This window comes from Cuculus canorus, chromosome 15 (assembly GCF_017976375.1).
Source record: "Cuculus canorus isolate bCucCan1 chromosome 15, bCucCan1.pri, whole genome shotgun sequence".
Lineage (NCBI taxonomy): Eukaryota > Metazoa > Chordata > Aves > Cuculiformes > Cuculidae > Cuculus > Cuculus canorus.
The window spans coordinates 14,669,000-14,689,349 of record NC_071415.1 but is presented as its reverse complement, the minus strand read 5'-3'; the positions used below and the strand labels follow the sequence as shown (position 1 = coordinate 14,689,349).

Sequence of the window (20,350 nt, the reverse complement as noted above, 5' to 3'; positions counted from 1 at the left end):
GTCTCTGGTTTTGCCAGCATGTCCCAGTTTGCTCTGAATTGAGGCAGAAAATCTAGCTAGATAGGCAAGAACTTCCAGGCCAGTCCATCCCAATCACCAAATGTGAAAGAGACCTGCAAACAAAAAGTATCCCAGAACTTTGTAAAGGAGGGCAGAAAAGCCAGTGGCTTTCATTTCAGGGCTTTTTCAAAGGGCACTGATATGTCCATTGTGAATGCGGCCTGAGCAGTTTCTAGTTGCTGGATAAGGAGAAGGCGTCTGCCTTGCTCTTATTCTATGGCCAGTGGGTTCAGATGATTTTGATGGGCTGAGGGTTGTGGTTTGGAGTGTTGATGTACACGTTGCCTTCTTTAGAATGATGCTGGTGTGAGGCAAAACCTTCCCGTCTGGGTCATTTGTTTGTGAACTGCAGGGACAGTTGACTCGTGCTGCTGTGATTTGGTCTCTTGTGCATATTGGTGCCTACCTCAACAAGTTGCTCCCTGGTAGTGTTTTGATGATTTTGATGGCCATTGTAGTAAAATGTTTTTATAAAGTGTTATAAAGTACTGTTTAGAAATTCACCTAGCAAGATTTGTAGCAGTTGTGACTGATGCCTTTGATGTGTATTTGATCCAGTTGCCATTTTAAGCAAGTAAAAGAATTTCATTGTTTTCCATAAGAAGCGGGTTGCAGAAGAACTTAAGGAGCATTTTCTGGGATATTCTCACAGTTTGGATTTTGAACCACAGCTCTGTAATCCTACAGGATGGCAGCAGAATGACTGATTATATAAGGAGTTCACATGATAAGTCATTTACAACTAGTAAAGTTTTCTCATGCTTATTTTAAGGAGGATCTTGCCTGTGAAACCAAGCGAATCCTCTCCGTAACACTTGCAGCATGTAACTTTTTTGTAGTTGTTGGCTCTGCTGTGTCTGTAATTTGATGTAAAAGTTAGAAATTAATTGATCCCTCATGTAAACTTCTGCTTGCTTTGGAGGTTCGATGCATAGCCCTCCTGTGCTCAGTTGCTGTGGTGGCAGTAGAGCCTTCCCTTCTGTAAGGAGCTAACCAGAGAAAGGTTTTCCACAAACAGGTATCTAAAGGTAAGCAGATTTTCATTTTGCCATCCATCTGAACAGTGGATTTGCTGTGTAATCCTGGGCTGCTGGGTTCACGTGACCCTTGCTTCTAGTCTGTGGCCTGTGAAGAGTGGACACTGGGTTTTACCTGAATGGGGCTCTGAGGCCTTGCAAAATAGAAAATATTGAGATATCCTAGTCCTGTCCTTCAGCCTTGTGGTTACTGTGCCACTCAGGAGGGAGTGAGCCTTTTCACGGTTAAGCCTTTCGCGGTTAAGGTTGCAGGTCCTCATCAGTGGTGGTGACTTCCCTCACTTTTGCCATAATTGTAGCTATCTGAATACCACCTGCCACAGAACACCAAAGCCACAGTTTGTATTGAAAATGCAGTTAGGGGAGGTCTGTACCCTGTGACTGGGAGATATCTGTGCCCTAGGCCAGGCTGGGGTTCTCTGAAATTAACTCTGTGAGGTTTTTAAGTCTTTTGTTATTATGAAAGACCTTGTTCTGTCTAAAGCATAGTCAAGACTTTTTAAATACCGTGTCACTGTTTTGCAGCAATCATCCTAATGCAATTGGAGATGGTTTGTATGGGTAACTTCCCTACTATTGGCTCTTCCACACGTTTCCAAATCTCACTTCTTTAAAACAGGATTTTTCCTCATCACTTGACATTCTTTTTAGGGAAGTATCTTTCCACTAATGAGGAAGTACTGTGTTGCACTTGTGCTTTTAGATTTTTTTTCCAAAACCTTATGTAATATTCATACTGCTACAGCACAGTAAGCAAAAGCTTTCCTCAGAGCAGGAGCAGTCTCTAAATGTCACTGTATCTCGAGCAGTGCCCCTTCCAGATGAGTCAGGCACTGCAAACTGGAGGGAGGAGACAGAAAGTGAGAGGGCAGGGATTTTCTTGCCATGAAGTGATGCTGGCACTGGCTTGGGTTTTGGGTCATGTAATCTGTGTCAAGAATTTGTTTCATTTTGAGGCAAATTCTTTAATCTCTTTCTTTTTTTTTTCTTTTGTATTTTACTCTGCTGCTTCCTATGAAATGGGGCTAAATCTTCCCTGCTGTGCAGAGCTACTGTCGTGGGAGTCGCTGTGTGTTTGCTGTAGTGACAGGGACTGTGTGAAAGGCACCTGTAGTGAAAGACAAGCCTGTGTGTATTTAAAAAACAAGGGGTTTGGTGAATCAGGCAGCTCAAGGGATGAAGGTGTGGAAGGAAAATCCGGAGTTTTAACTGTGATAAAAAGACATTTAAGATCCTTTCAACGTCTGTCCTGAGCTGACCAGCCATCAAGAACTTGTATTTCAGAAGCAGCTGAGCCTGGTGAAGACAGCATTCAACTAATGCTGTTAGTTCAGAAGAAAACAGCATCCTCCTTGCTTCCCTCTGCCTTCCTTTAGTGTTTCTTTTAGTGTTTCTCCCAACCCTGTGAGATTCCTTCTGCTTTTTCCTCACTCTCTTTTCAAAAACTTTCCCTCTTTCTCCAGCATTCCCATTCTGTGCCACCACCCCGAGCTCTCTTCTGTTAATGCTCAAGTGCAGCTCCTGCTATCGGGGATGTCGGCAGAAGCTGCTGCAGAATGCAGCCCAGCTTCCTGCCGATTTCTGCTTTTCCCTCAGACCGCAGATTCTGTGCAGACAGACTCACCCCCAGCACGTCCCCCTGTACACCCAGACAGGGACACAGTCCCCCTCAACCCCTCCATCTTCTCAGAGCTCGACTGAACTCATTTGGTTGCTGTACCATTAAGAGTGACCCTTGGCTCGATCAGAGGCGCAGGGTTGATTACCTCCTTTATCCCTTTTGCCATTAACACTCCCGAGCTCTTCCCGGGTTGAGCTTTAGCTGGGACCAAGCAAGCAACACTTCCATCAACCTCTCCATCTTCTCAGAGCTCAACTGAGCTCATTTGGCCGCTGTACCATTAAAAGTGGCTCTTGGCTCTATCAGAGGCGCGGGGTTGATGACCTCCTGTATCTCTTTTGCTGTTAACGCTCTTGGGCTTTCCCCGAGTTGAGCTTTAGCTCGGACCAAGCAAATGATGCGTCCCATCCTTGTCCCGGTTTCCCGCAGGGATTGTATGTTGGGTGAGGAGCATTCGATGCTGAGAAAGGATCGCAGCCAGCACGCTAACAATCCACCGGGGGCTTTGGCCGAGTCCCCACCTGCAGGCGCGGTGACTCGAGGCCCCGCGGGCGCCTCACGCGGCGAGGCACGAGGAGCGCGGCCCCTTTAAGGCCGAGGCGTCCCCGCGCCTGGCGGCGAGTCCCCCCGCGCCGTAGGGGGGGGGGGTGGTGGGGTGTCACGTGGGGCTCTGTCTCGTGACCGCCCCCCCCCCCGCCGCCCTCACGGCGCTGCCGCCGAGCTCCGGCGCCCCCGGGCGGGGCGGAGGGGCGGCGCCCGCCGAGTCGTGAGGCGAGGGCGCCGCTTCCTCTCGGCTCCGCCGCCGCCGCCCAGCATGGACAGCAAACCCCTGCTGCAGGAGCGGCCCCCCGCCTACAGCCCCGCCGCCCAGGGCGCGGGTTACGACTACGGGCAGAGCAACTACGGCTCCATCGCCCCCCCGCAGCCCGGCTTCCAGCCGCCCCCGCCCTACCCCTACCCCGCGGCCGCAGGTGGGTCTGAGGAGCCGCCGCTTCCCGGGGGGGCGCCGGGGCCTGCGCGGCGGGGAACGAGCGCCTCGGGGCGGGGGATGTGCGCTCGGCTTCCCCCGGGAACCACCCGCCCGTCAGCCCCGCGTCAATCGGGGGGGGGCTCGGCCGGGGAGCGGGGCGCACGGATCGCCCCCCGCCCCGCTCTGGGGAGCGCCGGCTTGTACGCTTCGTTAGTCCTGGAGGGGCTTCCGCCGGTGAGGCGGTACGAGGTGGTGTGCGCGGAACCGGTGCCGCCCGCCGGGGGAAGGCGCAGCCTCTCGGACGGCCGTAGAGCGGAGAGAGTTGGAAAGTTACAAAAAGTAGAGTGAACGCAGCGGGCAGCCCCCAGTCCTCACACTTGGGGCTCAATCTCGAGGCGGTAGGTTCATTCCCTGCTAATAACTTGGAGCTTATTTTCCTACAGTGCAACTAATGGAATCCTAGAATGGTTTGGGTTGGAAGAGACCTTAAAGCCCATCCAGTTCCAATCCCTCTGCCATGGGCAGGGACACCTCCCACTGGATCAGGGGCTCCAAGGCCCATCCAACCTGGCTTTGAGCACCTCCAGGGATGAGGCAGCCACAGCTTCCCTGGGCAGCCTGGGCCAGGGCCTCACCGCTCTCATGGGGAAGAAATTCTTCCTTATGTTTAATCTAAAATATCACTGCTTAATTTCAGTTTAAGTAGTGAGGTTAGCAGACCTCACAGATGCGTAACTTGATGCAAGAAAGTCTTGAGAGCTGGGCCCTGGGAGAGAAGCTCAGACTGGATTATACCTGGGCAAAGTGTACTGTGATGGTATGCTTGCACTGCATATGTCTAGCCACCCCTTTAAAAAGGCATTTTTATTTTATTAGTTTTTTTAATGTTAATGCAGTGGTTAAGGGGTTGTGTTTTCTAACTACAGCTGTTAAAATGGCATGTTCACTAGTTAACAACGTGGATTTTCTGAAAGGATTTTTTTCTGCAGTGCAGCCTGCTCCCTTTCCACTTGCATCTTCCACTCCCACCTCTCTCTCCAATTATAACCTTAATATGTGCAAGTTAAGCTGCAAGCCAGAGGAAAAGTCATTCTGCTTCAACTAGTTTGTCTGCTGGAATGGGACATAACCTGATACATAACATCCAGAAGCGAAAGCTGTGATCGGTTTTTGTTTAAACTTTTTCCCTGGTGCTCGAACAGCATTGAAACAAATTCTCAAAGTTAATTATTAGCTCAGTGTACTTTTTAGACAGTTAAATTGTGCTTGATACTTGGGTTTATGAAGTGGATTTGGTATGGCTGAGTAGTGTGTTCCAACTCTGACTTTGATAGAGCTTCTTAAAGTGCTCAATTGGGACTACATTTTCTATTTATTTTTCCCATGTTCTGTTTCCATACTTTTAAATGATTGTTATTATTCTTTGTGCCTTACATATGGTGATAGAGATTTTTTCTTATTTTAGGGTATGCTGTTCCTCCACCGCCATCACAGCCAAACTACTCAAGCACATACACCATTATTCAACAGCCTGCTACCACCACTTCTGTAGTAGTTGTTGGTGGCTGTCCTGCCTGCAGGTAAACCAGCTCTTTAGTTGAAAAATAAACTTAGTCTTGGATTTTATTATTCAAATTACAGTTATCTGTATAGTTGCTTGGTTTTCAATAGTTTCTCTTTGTGTGTGTGTATTAAAACTGAAATAATTGAAAAAGCACTAAAATTTAGCATCGGAGTAACTTGTGTAGTATGAGCTTGTCCTGATGGACCTGTGACAACTGCTATAATTAATACAGTAGACTTCATACATAAACACAAATCTGTTCTTTATGACGTAGAAAGATCTGTAAGTGGTATTTTTAACGAAAAGGCAGTTCATTCACAGATGTAAAAGGTCAGTTCTTGGGGAAGAGGATGACAGGAAGTCCTTTCTGATGCGTTTATACCCAGTGATAGTGAGTAGCATGATTTTATTGTGAAACTTTTTGTAATCTTTGACCATAGTCACTTCTGTTTTTCCGGCACTCCTGTGGCAGGGCTTCTGCTACTGTGGTGTCCCCGTTCCTGACATTCAGACTGTGCAGGACCAGGCAGAATGATGGTCAGTATGGGCTGAAAACATCAGTATCTTAAGGCTTTAAAGGACCTCTTACTTCAAAAGTCCTGATACTGCACAAGAACATGGAGATTAATAAGTTTAGTTCAAACTGTTAATCAGCAAAGTGGTGAAAACCAGAAAAAGTGGTCAGCTGTTACTTGGAGTTGCAGCAAGAGAACCACTTCCCCCTTGGAGATCAACAGCCATAAAAAAAGGGAAGGAGGCACTCTTGTTTCCACATCAGTGCTATAAGTCAGCTGTTGTCCCTTCGCGTTTCTCGTTCTTCTCATCCCAGGGTATTAACTAATGGGCGAGGGCAGCCAGCTTGCTGCTGGTGCAGTTCAGGCACTGGTGTGCCTGGCCAGCTCTGAGTCAAGTGCAGAATCATTCCCCTTCTGTTAAAATGTATGGGAGTTACCCTTGTGGCGTCTTGTGAGGCGGCACTTGGTGTTCTGCAAGGCTGAGCCCTTTACCCATTTCAAACTATGCAGGAAACAGACTTGCTGGAATAGCTGAAATGATACCAGGTTTCAATGCCATCAGTGTGATAGTGTCATAGAGGCAGTGGCTGTCCCCTGGGGGACTTCTGGTTTTGGTAGAATTGATGTTGGTCTGGGAGTTGGTACCTGACTTCAAAGGTGAATTCTGAGATGTATCTTGTGGTGCTGCTATGTAAAAACGAGTGCCTGCTGAAATGCCACTAGTTAGGGCTGAAAAACCTGCACCAGCTAGAGCTATTGATCTAGAAGTTGTGTGTTTTAAACAGTGAGGGCAAAGTAACCACTTTCAGAGGATGTGGAAGATCCTGCCACCTGAGAAATTATATTAAAATGCTTATGCAGCAGGAAAGATGTTACATGTTGCTTGGTAAGAGGCAGACAGTGTTTTTATACAGGCTTTCTGACCCTAAACCAAATAAATCTCAAAACATTTTCCTGCGGCAGTGATTTTTGCAGTAACTTAGACTAGTAGACTCTTGCTGCTATTCTTGGGATATTTTTGGGATACTTTAGGAGACACCTTTGAAACAATCGTTTGCAAGTAGAATATTTAACTTTTGCCAAATCTGGGAAAATGAGCATCTTTAGTAAGGTGTTCTTAAGTGACCTCACATGGATAGTTTTCTGACGTCATCAGACTTGCTTTGCTGGCTGTACCCAGTGCTCTGTACATGGTGGACCCTTTCCGAATGCAAAATACCCTCCACATAAACTTTGTTTACTCTTGGATCCTCAGGATTTGTTTTAGGCTGTGAAAAAAACTAAGTTGTGAGAACTGTGATATGATGATTACTATGAGGCATAATGGTGCACTGCGTCAACTGCAGGACTTTTCTCGGCACTTCTGAAATACTCTTGATCGGGAGATCCCAAGGGCGAGTAACTGTATCTAGTAATGGTGTGCTATAGTCTCCTTGTGGTAGTGCTATGTTTTATCCTCATTCTCTTTAGAGGCTGTGTGTCAGGGTTGGAGGGAAGAATCTCGGATTGCTTGTCTTTTGGCTAGTTAAGGAACTGGTTGTCTGGTACTTCAAGAGAAAGGACAGGGAGGCTGGGTGGGAAGCATAACATTAGAAATATTCATGGCAACCTGAAGGGTCGGAGTTCTGTTCTGGAAGGTCATGCTGCCTGCTTCTCTTAGAGAAAGGGCTCATAATCCTCTTTGACTTCTCAAGACCTTAATCATAGTTCTAGTTTACTTCCTCGGCCTGGAAACCTATTTTATGAAGAATGCAACATGCAGCTACGCTCTGAATACAGCACTGAACAGAAAAGTTCTTGAAAGGGCATTGATAAACATAAAAAGCTATTAATGGTACATAAAAAACTTTGTTATTAAACTGCCAAGTCAGTCATCCTGTTACTCTTCCAATTTGATGCTGTGCATGATCGTTAGAGAAGTCCATCTGCTTTAGATCATGAGGAAAAAGCCTTATTTGGCTGAGGAATAATGCAACTGATAGAGTAGGCTAAAGCTCATTGAGAGGATTTCTACCATCAGAGATACAAAACAGTCTTTTGCACTATTGGCATTTGTGAATGTTACTAATTGAAATCAAAATAATTTCTAACTTCAAAGATATAGTTTTGAGGAGAAATAGGCGGTATTAGTCTGTTATTTGGGTAGGAATCTATTTTATTGCAGTCGGGAATGCTCTTGGGATTAATAAACTATCTACAGTACAGTCGATCTTCAGGCTTGGTTTATAGTATGAAGTCATAAAAAGTACAAAGTATCTCCAAAAGTACCCCGTCCACAAGCAGGCAGTGTGCCCCTGCTCGCTATCTAATTGCATTTATTTTCATCTGTCTCTGAAGCATTGCTGCATCTGAAGGGTGACTCTCCTGTCTTGCAAACTGTACCTCTTGCTTAGAGTTATTCATTAGACAGATCATCCTCATTCATCATCGGTCAGTGTTGCTTTCTAATTACAGATTTCAGTATGAATGTGTTCCATCCTTCCTTGTATTATTAAAATGTCTTGGGATGTTGTAGTCCTGTTGTCTTAAAGAGTCCTTCTCCCAACCCTGATGGACAAAGAATTAAATCGTGTTGCAGAATCTTGTCAGGTTTATTTCTCGTAGTTGACATCTAAGAATTGGCCAAGTCCTGCTTTGAACTATTTTATGTTCACAAGTACAGATTGAGTCACTACAAACAGTAACTTTAGAGATCCAGTCATGTAATTATCTTTTTTAGCTTGGAGAATGCAGTCTGGCTGTTTATCTTATGGTCACTTTCATTTTCTCTTTCTCAATCTTGAGTCCTTGGGTAGAACAAACTGCAAAGGAATGTTTGCTTTCCTATTAGTAAACAAAAGAAAGTTCCCTTTAAAAACAGTGAAAACATTCTCTTGATCTGATGTTTGCCAAAGCTGGTTCTTCCAAAATCTGGGACAGAGCCTGTGATGGGCCCTGTTAGGTTTTTGTTTTCCTGTTTAACAAGTATTTAGTTTTTTGGAAGAAAGAGTGAGGGAAAGGATGTAATGCTGCTGCTTCTGGCAGCTTTCTTTCTGGCAATTACAAAACATCTGCTTGAGAAGTATTGTAGTGGGTCCCAAATTATAGTAACACTGAAGCTTCTTCCAGGACTGGAAGACGAGACAAGTTTGATTGATTTCTAGCTATTTAGAGAGCGTGTCTGATGTTCTGAGGAATACCTGCAGAGTTTTGGTTTCTAGCAGCAGGCTGACATGTGAGAGATCCTTCTGAGATTTGTGAGTGAGGCCAACTTTGAAATACCTTTTCAAGAGTGCTATAAGAGCAATAGCTATAATAGCGCAGCAGCTCCTGACACTGTTTTCTGTCACAAAGATGATCAGCCTGTGCTGGGAATTGGTGCACCCCTCTTACGCTACAGTTTGCAGCTTTTTGTGAGCGTGTGCTGTTCAGGCACATCAGGGCGTTCATCCCTGCTGTGCTGTAATTTGGTGGCTGGAGCAGTTAGGGCATGAAATTCAGCAATAACTTATGCACGTGATTGCAAAGAAGCAAACCTTGGTACAGCAGGCTTGAGCAGATGCCAGGAGTCTGCCACTTGGAATTACTGACCAGGATAGCTGTAGCTGTTTCCCCCCAGCCTAACAGCAGAGGCACGCAGCCACTGAGCAGCCCAGGAGAGAGGGAGCGGCAAGCCCATTGACAGGCTCCCAAGTGAGAACAGCACAGCTCCTGCTATCCCTGAGGCTTTCTGTTCTACTGGTCTAAACTGAGCTGTGGACAATAATCAACTCACATAAATGCGACTTTGCAGTTAATAAGATGCAGCACTACAGGGACCCTATAAAAAAGATAATCTGGTCTCTATTGCCCAGTTGATCAGTAGGCCCAAGCTGATAGCATTTTTGGTTTTTATTAGTGTTGCCACTTGTGTCGGTGTCTTTATTCTGGTAATTAGGATTTCTTTGTAGCAATGAGCTGTTCATGGTGAGAGGAGGAAGTTGGTCCTGTGTGTTGGTAACCAGAGGCAATACTGATTTGGCTGTGTATGCAGAATAGTGAGGAAAAAATGCACCAGGTCCAGTTCCTCAGGGACAGATGTCCACCCTCTAAAGAGAATTCTAACTGGCATGATTGGCCTTGCTTGTGAGGCTCAGCTGTTGGTGTGAAGCCATGAAGCTTGTCTCTTAATTAGTGCATTCTCAGAACTGGAATTAAAGCAGTGGTGCTACTGCATTAGAGAAGGCTGGTGATTTGTAGGCATTTCAGGAAAGACAATAGTTAGATACATGCTGTTCCCACTCCCAGAATTTCTCTGGCTCTGCAGCCAGCCCTCTGTATAGGAAGCGGAGCCTAAAGCATAAGGAAGTTCAGATAAATTCTGAAATACTTTGGTGGCTTTTACTTGAAGGTGACTTTTAAGGATAATTGTGTTTACATATATGTACAGCTTGTGTTGAGGAGGGCAGAGCCAGTGGCTATGTATAGATTCAGGCTCCCTTCTGTGAATACAGATCAACAACCATTCAATATGCCTTCAAGCTGAGGCTAGAGGAGCTGGCACCTCTCTTCATGGAAATTGAAATTCTAAACATCCCCTGGTTACTCAGTAGTTGCATATATAACTGTCAATTCTTCTGCTGCTTGCAGGTGAAGTTCAGACATGCTTAACCTAGCTGCTGCTGTTGCGTTAGCTAGGACAGACATACACAAAATCTGTGTGTGTTCTGATGTTCAAAATTAAACGATTTGGTATGCAGCTTCCAAAGTCCCTGCTTGTCAGTGGTCTGATGTTTCCAATGAAACGGAAAGCTAAAGACTCAGCTAGCTTCAGGGGCAGGAGAGATGGGATACTGATTTGAGAATTCCACTTACTTGAGCAGTGAGGGAGTGTCTGTAGAAGGCAGTGGGAAACCCCCTTCAGTGAAGTGCAGTTTCTTTTCAGGTCTTGCAGAGCTTGTCGTACAATGAGATTGTCTCTGATTACCTGGGATGACCCTTCAACTTTATTTGTAAGCGATGAAAAATGCTGATAAGCACACATTTAAATACTATGATGTAGTTAGTGTTAAGTCTAAAAATGCACGTGTTAAAGTGTACTGATGCTGTCTCTGCAGAACTCACTGTTGGCCCTCGGATATGAGTGTTTGACTTAAGATAGTAATGTTTTAAGACATATTTTCAAGAAGGGGGTTGTCTGACAAGTATTTTGGTTTTAAATACTTGTCAGTGGGAATAATTGACCTTATTTTATGGAGTTGGCAGCTGTGGTTATAGCTTAAATCCAAGATGCTGCTTGCAGTATAAATAAACCTTTCCACTTTATTTTTAGATTGGGAGTGGTGCAGTTATTATCAGCTTTTATGTGGTTTATGCTGTAGAACAAAATTTGTTTGGTTACATTAGTGAATTTACAGTTTGAATATGGAGTCTTTAATTACTCAGCAGCTCAGATAAGATACACAAGTAAAAACTAAAATACTCATTTTCTAATATAAAAAGTTTGGGGTTTTTCCTCCTTCTAAATTTAGTAACTGGTTAAGCAGTGACTGGATAAGCGTTCACCTAAAATTAGGTGGTGACACAAATCAAAAGAAGCCAAGAAGTGTTTATGTCGTTAACGTCGTCGTAGTAATCACACTGCTAGAGACAAGATAGGAACTGGCTCTGGAAAACCAGGTGCATTATGGCCGAGGTCATGCAGACACAGTTCCGGTAAGCTTTCCAAAGGACTGTCATGTGTAGCTGACTTGGTGTGCTGCTTGGCTGCACTGCCACTGTCCTCCTCTGCCAACCCAGCAGTGCTTCCTGTGGCTTCCTTTGTTCCTCACTCTGGTGTTGATTATGGATGGTAATTTTTTTTTTCTTTTTTTAATTGGCATTTTTTATTATCATAAAGCACTCCTTTCCCCCTACACCGAGTTATGTAGGGAGTTTAAAATAATTTCTTTGTGAAGTGTCAGGGACACCTGCTGACTAGTAGACCTGGGCCTTGCAAGCTGATTAAGAGGGTTGATTGTAATGGATTTGGCAGCAGTTGTCTCTGCCTGCGTTTGCAGCTACGCGGGGCTGTCCAGAAGTAGCTCTGTAATGGTTAATTAGTGTGTCTATAGGCTGCTTAGACTCTCAACTAAACAGACTGGCTTACTTGTGTCAAAGGTGGACTTCAGGGCAGGAACTAGTTTCGGAATTATCAAGAGACAATGAGAAGATCCAAAACCACTAACAAAGCAAGAGTCTGATGCCTCCGGGAAGGCAGTGCTCACTGTGTGTGAAAGAAAACGATGGCATTAATGTAATAGCAAAACAAGGCAGGAAATACAGTAGCCTTAACGTGTGCTCTGAACTGCACTTAGTGTGCATTATCCAATGTAATGTTACTTTTGGTGTTATTGAAATGCCAGGAAAAGGGACTTTGCCTTTCTTGGATGGATCTGAAGTACTGAAAACTGACGACATCTTGAATTGCTCAGAAACATCTAGATTATATCTGAGCCTCTTGGTACTTCTTGTGTGTTACTGAGTTAACCTGTGGGAGAAGGAGAGGCTTTATCTCCTGAGCTTCTGCTGCTGATCTTTATTTGGTCTGAGGGTGCTCAGCATTTCATTCATTTCCCCCCTAAATTGCCATATTCACCTTGTGCATCCAGCCTTGCCACTTTTGGCGGAATACTCCTGTGCTTTCTGTCACTGTACCTGTAACCAGTCTGGCTACCTAAACAGTCTGGAATCACTTTGCATTTCAGTCCTATTAGCAAATTCCTCTTAGGAGATGGCACTTACCTTACCACAGAAGAGATGTGGTACTAGAATTCAACAGTACGAGAACCTTGTTTACTGACTCTATTCTTGAATTGTAGTCTAATATTGAGGTCACTCATAATGTATTTCTACAATGTTAGTGTACAGCAAAGGAATTCTGCTAAAGTTTTCCTGTTAGCTGTAAGCTGTCCCCTACACAATAATATGCTCAGGTAGGACAGGTAGCTGGAAATCTCTGGAAGCAAGTGTTAGTAGGAGGCTCTTCAGTTCTGCTTTAGAAGTTAGTCCAATAAAAGCGTCTCTGCCTGTGTTACTGTGCTCTGAACTTGGCCTTTTTTTTTTTTTTTTTTTTCAATGAGGACCAAAGCTGCCCACAGTGGTCTGGATGAAGCGTTAATAATCCAGAGATAATGGGAAAAGTTTACTTCAGGATACGCCCCTGTACAATATTTGTGTTTTTTCTAGTAGTGACAGTGACTGCTGCTCTCTTCCTAATCTTTTAATAACTCCTTCTGTATTTCTTTCCCTGGTAGTATCCCCTCTGCTTTCCCCATCGGTATTTCACTTTGCTGGAAATGCTCTGTGGTGAGAGGGGTAGGGAAGTAGGCACTGCTCCCATGGGCTGATGGGGAGTCCTGGGCTGAAATTCTTTGTAGCTGAACACCAGATACAAACTAAAAAGAAACAGTAACCAAGCTGAACAAATCTAGTGCCTGTAGTTTCTCTGAGTGCTGTTTGCTGAGGTGATGTAGGGCAAGTGGTGTGAGTCAGTGACTGATGCGCCAAGACAAGGCCGAGTTTCTGCTTTGCAGCAGAAATGGCCTGGCTCCTTCTTGTCTGCTGGCGTGTGGTGTAATTTGTCAGCACATTTGCTGTGGAGGTAGAAATGCATTGCATGCCAGGTGGGGTGTGCATGACACCTCCTGCTCTGACCCTCACAGGACCACTGGACATACACTTCTGCTGGCTTGAAGACAAGTAAAGGGTAGGATATGGCACACCCAACTGTGTTCATCATTCCTAAAAGGAACACCTACAGTATCAGCTGGACAGATGTAGGCGTTGCCAAACCTGACCTACAGAAGAGCGCTCTGCAAAACTGCATCACGAAGATGGTCAGTAGTGCTGTTCCTGATAAACTTGCTTTGCTGCTGCCGACTGTGACTGTAGGTGATCATCAGTATTAAAACTTCCAGTAGAAATACAAACGTGAAAGTGGGATTCTGTCTGCTAAGGTCATACTTTCTGTAAGTCAGCAACTCATTGTGGTAAGAACTGGTGGTTTGAATCAAATATAAAAGCCCAGTAGGTAAGCTGGACCAGCTGTCTGGTATGGCAGTGTCTCTTTGGGTCTCATCAGTGGAGACTGACATGTCCTTTTGGAGAAGATGTACTTGTAAAGAAAATGCACTTGTAAAGAAAAAAATTCCACTGTTACCTTTATGCTTGATTCCTTCAGTGTATTGAACATCACAGGCTACAAAAGTCTGAACGTTGGGACACTTGTGTGCTGAGACTAGGATCTGTCTGGTGATTTGAACATTAGTCTGCATTTTTTAACTTGTTGCCTTAAGGTAGTGTTATTTGAGGATACGAAATCATAAAACTGCTGGGATCAGCTGTACCTTGGCAATACCTTTATAGCAAATATAAAGTTGATTTCTATCATAAGAAGTCTGTAAACAGAAACAAAGTTAGTTCATCAAAAGGATGGGACTGACATTGAAGCTTAAGCTGAACATGAAGTTGCGTAAGCAGCAGAATATCAAGAAAAGCTGGAAAAGCCTTTGTCATCCTATACTTGAGGGGAAGGGAAGGTTCTTAAATTTAAGCAAGTTGTAATGTTGTAGCTAGTTGCAGTTAGGAAATGGTCTCCGAGTCTGCATCTTCCCTCTCTCTATTTACATGTACAATAGGTTGTCTGCGCCTGCTATTTCTGTAGGGAAACAGCAACTTGTTGGCCTTGGCGCCTTGCTTGTAGCATGTATTTCAAGGTCATTTAGCATTGTTTCTGTTTACATTCACTGTACCAGGGAATCTAAGAGGACACTTTTTGTTCAAGTGTTTTGTTAAACTCTGAATTCCAACTAATTAGTATAGCTGCTCCCATTCCTTACATCTGAATACTCAGGCTTTGTCTGTCTTCATTTTGGGCTGTTTGGATACAGCACTTCTTTCTGCAGTCAGGGACTGAAATTCAGGTAAATTTCTGCAATCGTAGAACTGTACTGAAACAGAATTGCTCATGTAGTGTTGTCACTGTCAGGACTCAGCTGGAGCCAAGCGACATCAATAGTAGGTTCTCCTACAGTTCTAAAAGCACATCGGTTTTTGAAAGTAGAAAGTGGGAATACCTGCTGAGGGTTATTTTAATAGTGATGTGTGTTTGGCCTTTGCACCTTCCTAGCTACCAGTAATAAACTTGTCAAACAGCTCATGACTAGCTGTTCTGGTGACGTAGGAAGTCTGAATGCGAGTAGTTAGCATAGGCCTGTACACACTTATTTACCTCGCACCTTCCACAACAAAACGCTGATATTTGAAGTGCTCTTTCACTGTATATCTACAGTTAGAAATTTTTTTTAAGCCCTCCTTGTCCTGCTAAATTGGTCGGAGCCCCAAATGCCCAGTGCATCCAGCCCTCTGCATGTTAATTATGTTGAGTTGTGCTCTCTGAAGAAAGAAATGCCAGCACCTCTGAGAGAATGTGCTGGCAACTGCAGGAACCACCAGGCATCACCAACTTGTGTATTAATTTGAAGTAACAGACTGAAACAAACCTATTTGCATCTTGCTGTCTGCAGTGGTTTTCACTTGCTTAGAGAAGGCATGAGCTGTGTTTCACCAGAAGCCCTTAACCAGAATGGCACTACTCTGCCCGTTCCAACCTTTCTCTTGGGAAGAAGCTGAGAAAAAGCACCAAATCATCAGATCAAAACATTCAGAAAATAAGGGTTATTTTTTTCTGAAAGAGCTCTAGTGCACACACACTGCAGGAGACTTGAGGGCGAATGAACTGAGTGGGTTCATCCCAGGGTAATGGTGGAAACTAGGCAGGCAAAGCATATGACACAAGTGTGACTGCTGCCTGTTCAGAAGACCTAAAAAGCTGAGAAATGGGGTTGTTTGATGTGCAGTAACCGGTATAACTCCACCGCTACAGTTAAATCTGTAGCACTGTATCATTCCAGAAGAGTTAGTAAACTATTTTAAAAGCATGCTTCTTTTCATTTTGATCAGAATAAACTTCAGTGCTACTAAGTTCCTGAAATCCTGTATCCTCACCTGTACAGAAAAACTTGACCCCAAGAAGGGATAGCAAGGAATAGGGTTTGATACTTGCTTACAATCTCTGTCCTGCATGTGTGATGTTTTATTCCTGGGTAGTTACTTGGCAAGGTTAGTTGAGCTAGGAGGCAAGAATACAGGAGAAGAGCCACGGTGTTCAGATTTTTTTAAGGACCAGAGATGGGTGCAGCGGCACAGGTTTTCTTTTTAAAGCTTTCTGAATTGAGTGCTGCAACTTGTTCCACAGCAGGTGCTGCACCTGTGTGTGCTCCTCAGTGGACTTCCGTTAGACAGTACTTGGAGTTGATGCAATGCTCCTAGGAATGGTGACCATGTTTTATTCTAAGTACCAGTCCTGCATTGCAGCAACAGAGAATGGATGCTGTCTGGAACAAACCAGCTAGTTTGAATTAAACTTTTCTGACTTCTTATCTGCAGCCTGATCACCTGCAAATTTCCTGTTTTCCTTTAAATGGTACAATTCAAAGCTGCTGCTGCCAGCTATGAAAATAAAAGCCTTTAAAAGGGAAAAAAAACCCATAAAACAAAACCACCTTTGTGCCTCATCTCACTGTGTAGAGTAGTGTGGTTTTTAAGTGACTGACAGATCACAAAGCAGTAACTTAGGGGAATACTTGGTGAGTGTCCTTGACTAAGTCTGTTTTCCATTTTTTACAGGGTTGGCGTGTTGGAGGACACCTTCACCTGTCTGGGTGTTTTGTGTGCCATTGTGTTCTTTCCAATCGGGATTCTGTTCTGTCTTGCACTGAGGCAGAGAAGATGCCCTAATTGTGGGGCAGCTTTTGGCTAATGGGATGAACATGGATGTGCTTATGGAAGCTAAAATTGTTAGCATACTCTTTCTAATGTAAATGTCATGTACAATCATTTTATTTGCTTCAGACCTGTTTTGTAAAGTGTGAAGAAATTTAGTCTCTTGCATGTAATTTAAACTTAATCTTTTATGGGCATGTGCATTGCAAAACATGAAAACTCAACTTGTTTTCCATGTTTAATGGCACCTGTTGAAAACTAAATAAAACTGCTTTTCCTTTTGCAATCCTCAACTTGTGGCTGGATTATTAAGTAAGTGACTAACACGTCTGATAACATATACTCTGACATTAGAGTTAGTGATTCTAGCTATAAAGGACAAATAATTGCCAGAACCTTTATAATTAAAAAAAAATAAATAGGGTGTGGGCTTAAACAAATACAGCCCTGTCAGATGTCTTTGAGGCAAGTGGTGCAAGTGATGTGTGCTAGCACTATGCTAACGGCTCCTCTCTCTTCTGAAGGCAGTCATAATAAACTAAGAGCTCTGTTTTAATTAGTGAAGGTTTTGCTGATAGGGAAACACGTGACCTCCAAGGGCTGCAGTGGCAGTGTCCTGTCTGCTACAGGAGAAGCTCCCCAAAGCTGTGGGATGGGTATTAATTTACAGACTCCGGACTGTGCAGCAGTGCTCTTCTCTAGAAAGAGGCTGTGGCACTGCCCTGAGTAGAGATTTTTGCATTTCAGATTAGTTAATGCTGATGGTCTAGGTTGCCTTACCTCTAACATGCTTCACAAAGTGGAGTCTGTCATGGGTTACACTTGTGAAAAACAGTGTGTTTCAAAATGGGATAATGGATATTAATGCAAAGTTCCATAGCAAATGAAGTGTCCTCAACCTTGAGCTTGAAAGGCAGTCGGAGAGGAGGTGGTGGAATGAATGGACTCTACCTCTGCAGCCATCACATGCTCATATACTATTTTTTGATATTAAGTAACTGAAAGGCATTTCACATGACTTGAATTCACCATTTATAGCAGTAGAAGACACAACAGAATGATGTCCATGGGACACTGCAGGAAGCATGTACAGACGTAGAGTGATTTAGAGCAAAGATTAATCATTGGCAGTAGTCACGATACAGGCTTCATCCTGCAGGTGGGGAATAGCACCTGAACAGTGATAAAAGCACCCTGTGCTGCTGCAGAATGAAGGGTCATTTCCAACATTCTAGGCCCATTTCTGAGATGATTTTTACTGTTGGAAAGCTCTTTCAGACAAGCTAGCTCTACTGGATTTAGGAAGCCTAAGCACCTGAAGTTAAAAGCTGTATTTCACTCCACTCATACTATGCCGGGCCAGCATTCCTGCCATTGCTACGCTCCCTCACAAAAAAGTTTCAAACTTCCCTATTTCTTTTTTTTTTCCTTCCTATTTATTTTTTTTGTGGAAGGGATGCAGTAATGGAGGAACATCAAAAGCAGCTTTTTATATTAGTATTTGAGAAAAAGGTCATGGCACTGTTTTATTATGACTTTTTATAAGATTGAAGTTTGACAGTGTGTTTTAAAGAAAAAAAATCATTCAAGATGTGTTAACAGTACAACATTAGACTTAAAATAGGTTTATGTCAACACTTGAAAATTTGTATCTGGACACTAAGCAAAGCATTACAAATTGTCTATTCTTGAAGCATAAATATTTATTTATAACCTAGGGTGTCTGTTTTAAACAAAATAATGTATAATCACTTTATACAGGCAATTCTCTAGTCTGGAATAAGGCAGCTGTTACATTGTTCTGTTTGGGGGAAGAAGAACCCAACCTTTTCCGTATTTACTAAGTGGCAGAGGCAGGCTTATGTACCAGAACTTACCATTGCAGGTTCCAAATAATGAATGCCACAGATTCAGATGTGAGCTATTAGTTACACTGGTTACTAGAGTATCCAAACTACCTCCAGCATTTTCACAACTCCTACTACAAAAAAGCATACTGTAAAATCAAGCCAAAGTGCTCAAACATTAGCCCAAAGCAATTAATGCATTAGAAAGTATAGGTTTAAAAAAAATCAGAATCCATTCCAGTATGATTCTATTGTACAGTAAGTAAATTAAATAAATTTTGAACAAGTTTAGATAGTAGTTTTCATTACTGAAAATGGTGTTTCTAAGGAGGAAGAACATATGTTTGAACTGTATATTCATCGGATAATTGGTGCTGATCTGTCATTTGTTACTGTTGGTCTGAGTTTCACAGTTGCAAAAGGATTTTCTCCACTGAAAAGAAATGCACAAAGTTACTAAAAGGCTTGCTGGAATACAGAACCAAGTCCCAGCCATGCAGTTTCTTCATCCAAATTGGTTGAAAGACTTAACTTATGGTTTTAGACAAGGATTCTGTGCAACTATTAGTTTAACTTGAATTTTTAAAGAAAGGTTACATATGAAGACTCATTTTTGCAGTGATCCAAAATTTGGAAAATTAACACCCAGATAGACCTGGACATTTTTATAAGCAGCTACCAGTTTTCAAAGATTTTTTTGTTTTAACCCTCAAAAACAGTTTATCCTGCTCCAGATCAAATTACTGGAGAAACACTTAATTTTCTGAGAAGGGCCTATGCATTGTGTGCCACTTGTTGCCACTCTTGAGAAAACTGCAACCAATTTTAGCCATAACAGTTTACCGATGCCTAGGAAAGGCCACGGAGTCATTCAGGAAAAACATCCTTATTTCCCCTGACATTCAGTACAATAAACCAATATAAAAATCCACACAACTAAATTACTGTAAGAGCTTTAAAAAGAATATACCTTAGAAAAGGTGGTTTCATGATTCCATTCATATCAGGTTTCTGCAAAAGAGAAAGAAGATATTTACAAAATGATGCCACAGGTGATGTCACTATCCTGGTAAGGAAGAGAGACCCCACCATTCAAGCAGGCTGAAATATTTAGCTATTGAGGATAATTGCATAGTTCAGTTGCACTGCAGAGAGGTGGGTGTGGAGGGGAGAATTATGTCAGAACATCAAAACTGGAAAGTTAAAAAATGGTGTTAGCATTAACCAACCACCCTTCCTGAATTTTCATATGCACATACATAATTTGCATTGTTTGTATGGCAGTGATACAAAGAGGAACAGTTCTGCATAGCTATTGCTAATATTTCACCGTAATGAAACTGTCACGTCTAAGTATACAATCTGAAATGAGTTGGTTTTGTAGCTGCAGTCTGCACTGTGCTGTGAGGGAGTGTACTTCGTTCTTGTGAAGTTAAGATAACCCAAGAGGTGGCAGTGTTACTCTGTCACAGTGCTACTACAGGATCCGATGTTTCGGCGTGATCGAACTCGTAGTCTTGCCCGTCGATGGAAGCTGGGCAAACAGTTAATTTCAGTTTCCTCCCCCGCTCCAGCTTTTAGTAATAATCATACTTAATCACATATTTCAAACTGCAAACTAATAGCATTGCTTCTAATTGGTATCAGATAAAGTTAAAAGTGAAAACTTGGAAGCATCACCTTTTTGTGTAGCAGCTCGACTTGTACTAATCGTTCAGTCTATACGTTAGCATTTCACTGCTGAACACAGGCCTGTAAGCCTTTCCTTTTCAGATGCACCATCTCTGGTAATAGTAGTTCCCAGCTACCGTATTCACGATACCACAGTGCACATGAAGAAACCTCTGTTTATTCAGGACCTAATGCAGCAGGGTTCTTAAGCAAGTGCTTGACTTGCTATTCCAATGAAATTCCTCATGTACTTCAGTCATAAATAGATCTAGACCTTAGAGTT

General features: G+C 43.3%; 2 protein-coding genes across 2 annotated transcripts in view; one reads left to right on the top strand and one right to left on the bottom strand.

Moving 5' to 3' along the window:
* The first annotated feature begins 3,416 nt into the window (after nucleotides 1-3,416).
* Nucleotides 3,417-18,609, top strand: BRI3 (brain protein I3). The gene is made up of 3 exons (XM_054080581.1): nucleotides 3,417-3,689; nucleotides 5,154-5,268; nucleotides 16,454-18,609. Exons 1-3 carry the CDS (start codon nucleotides 3,533-3,535, stop codon nucleotides 16,584-16,586), a joined length of 405 nt encoding a protein of 134 aa, XP_053936556.1. The 5' UTR covers nucleotides 3,417-3,532; the 3' UTR covers nucleotides 16,587-18,609.
* Nucleotides 18,610-18,691: 82 nt separating this feature from the next.
* The window catches only part of BAIAP2L1 (BAR/IMD domain containing adaptor protein 2 like 1), a 36,701-nt gene continuing 35,042 nt past the window's right edge, over nucleotides 18,692-20,350 (bottom strand). The window contains exons 13-14 of the mRNA XM_054080578.1: nucleotides 19,367-19,407; nucleotides 18,692-18,829 (exon numbers count right to left, since the gene is read on the bottom strand). Coding sequence (XP_053936553.1) covers nucleotides 18,754-18,829; nucleotides 19,367-19,407 — 117 coding nt within the window. The 3' untranslated portion in view covers nucleotides 18,692-18,753. The remainder of the gene's footprint in view (nucleotides 18,830-19,366; nucleotides 19,408-20,350) is intronic.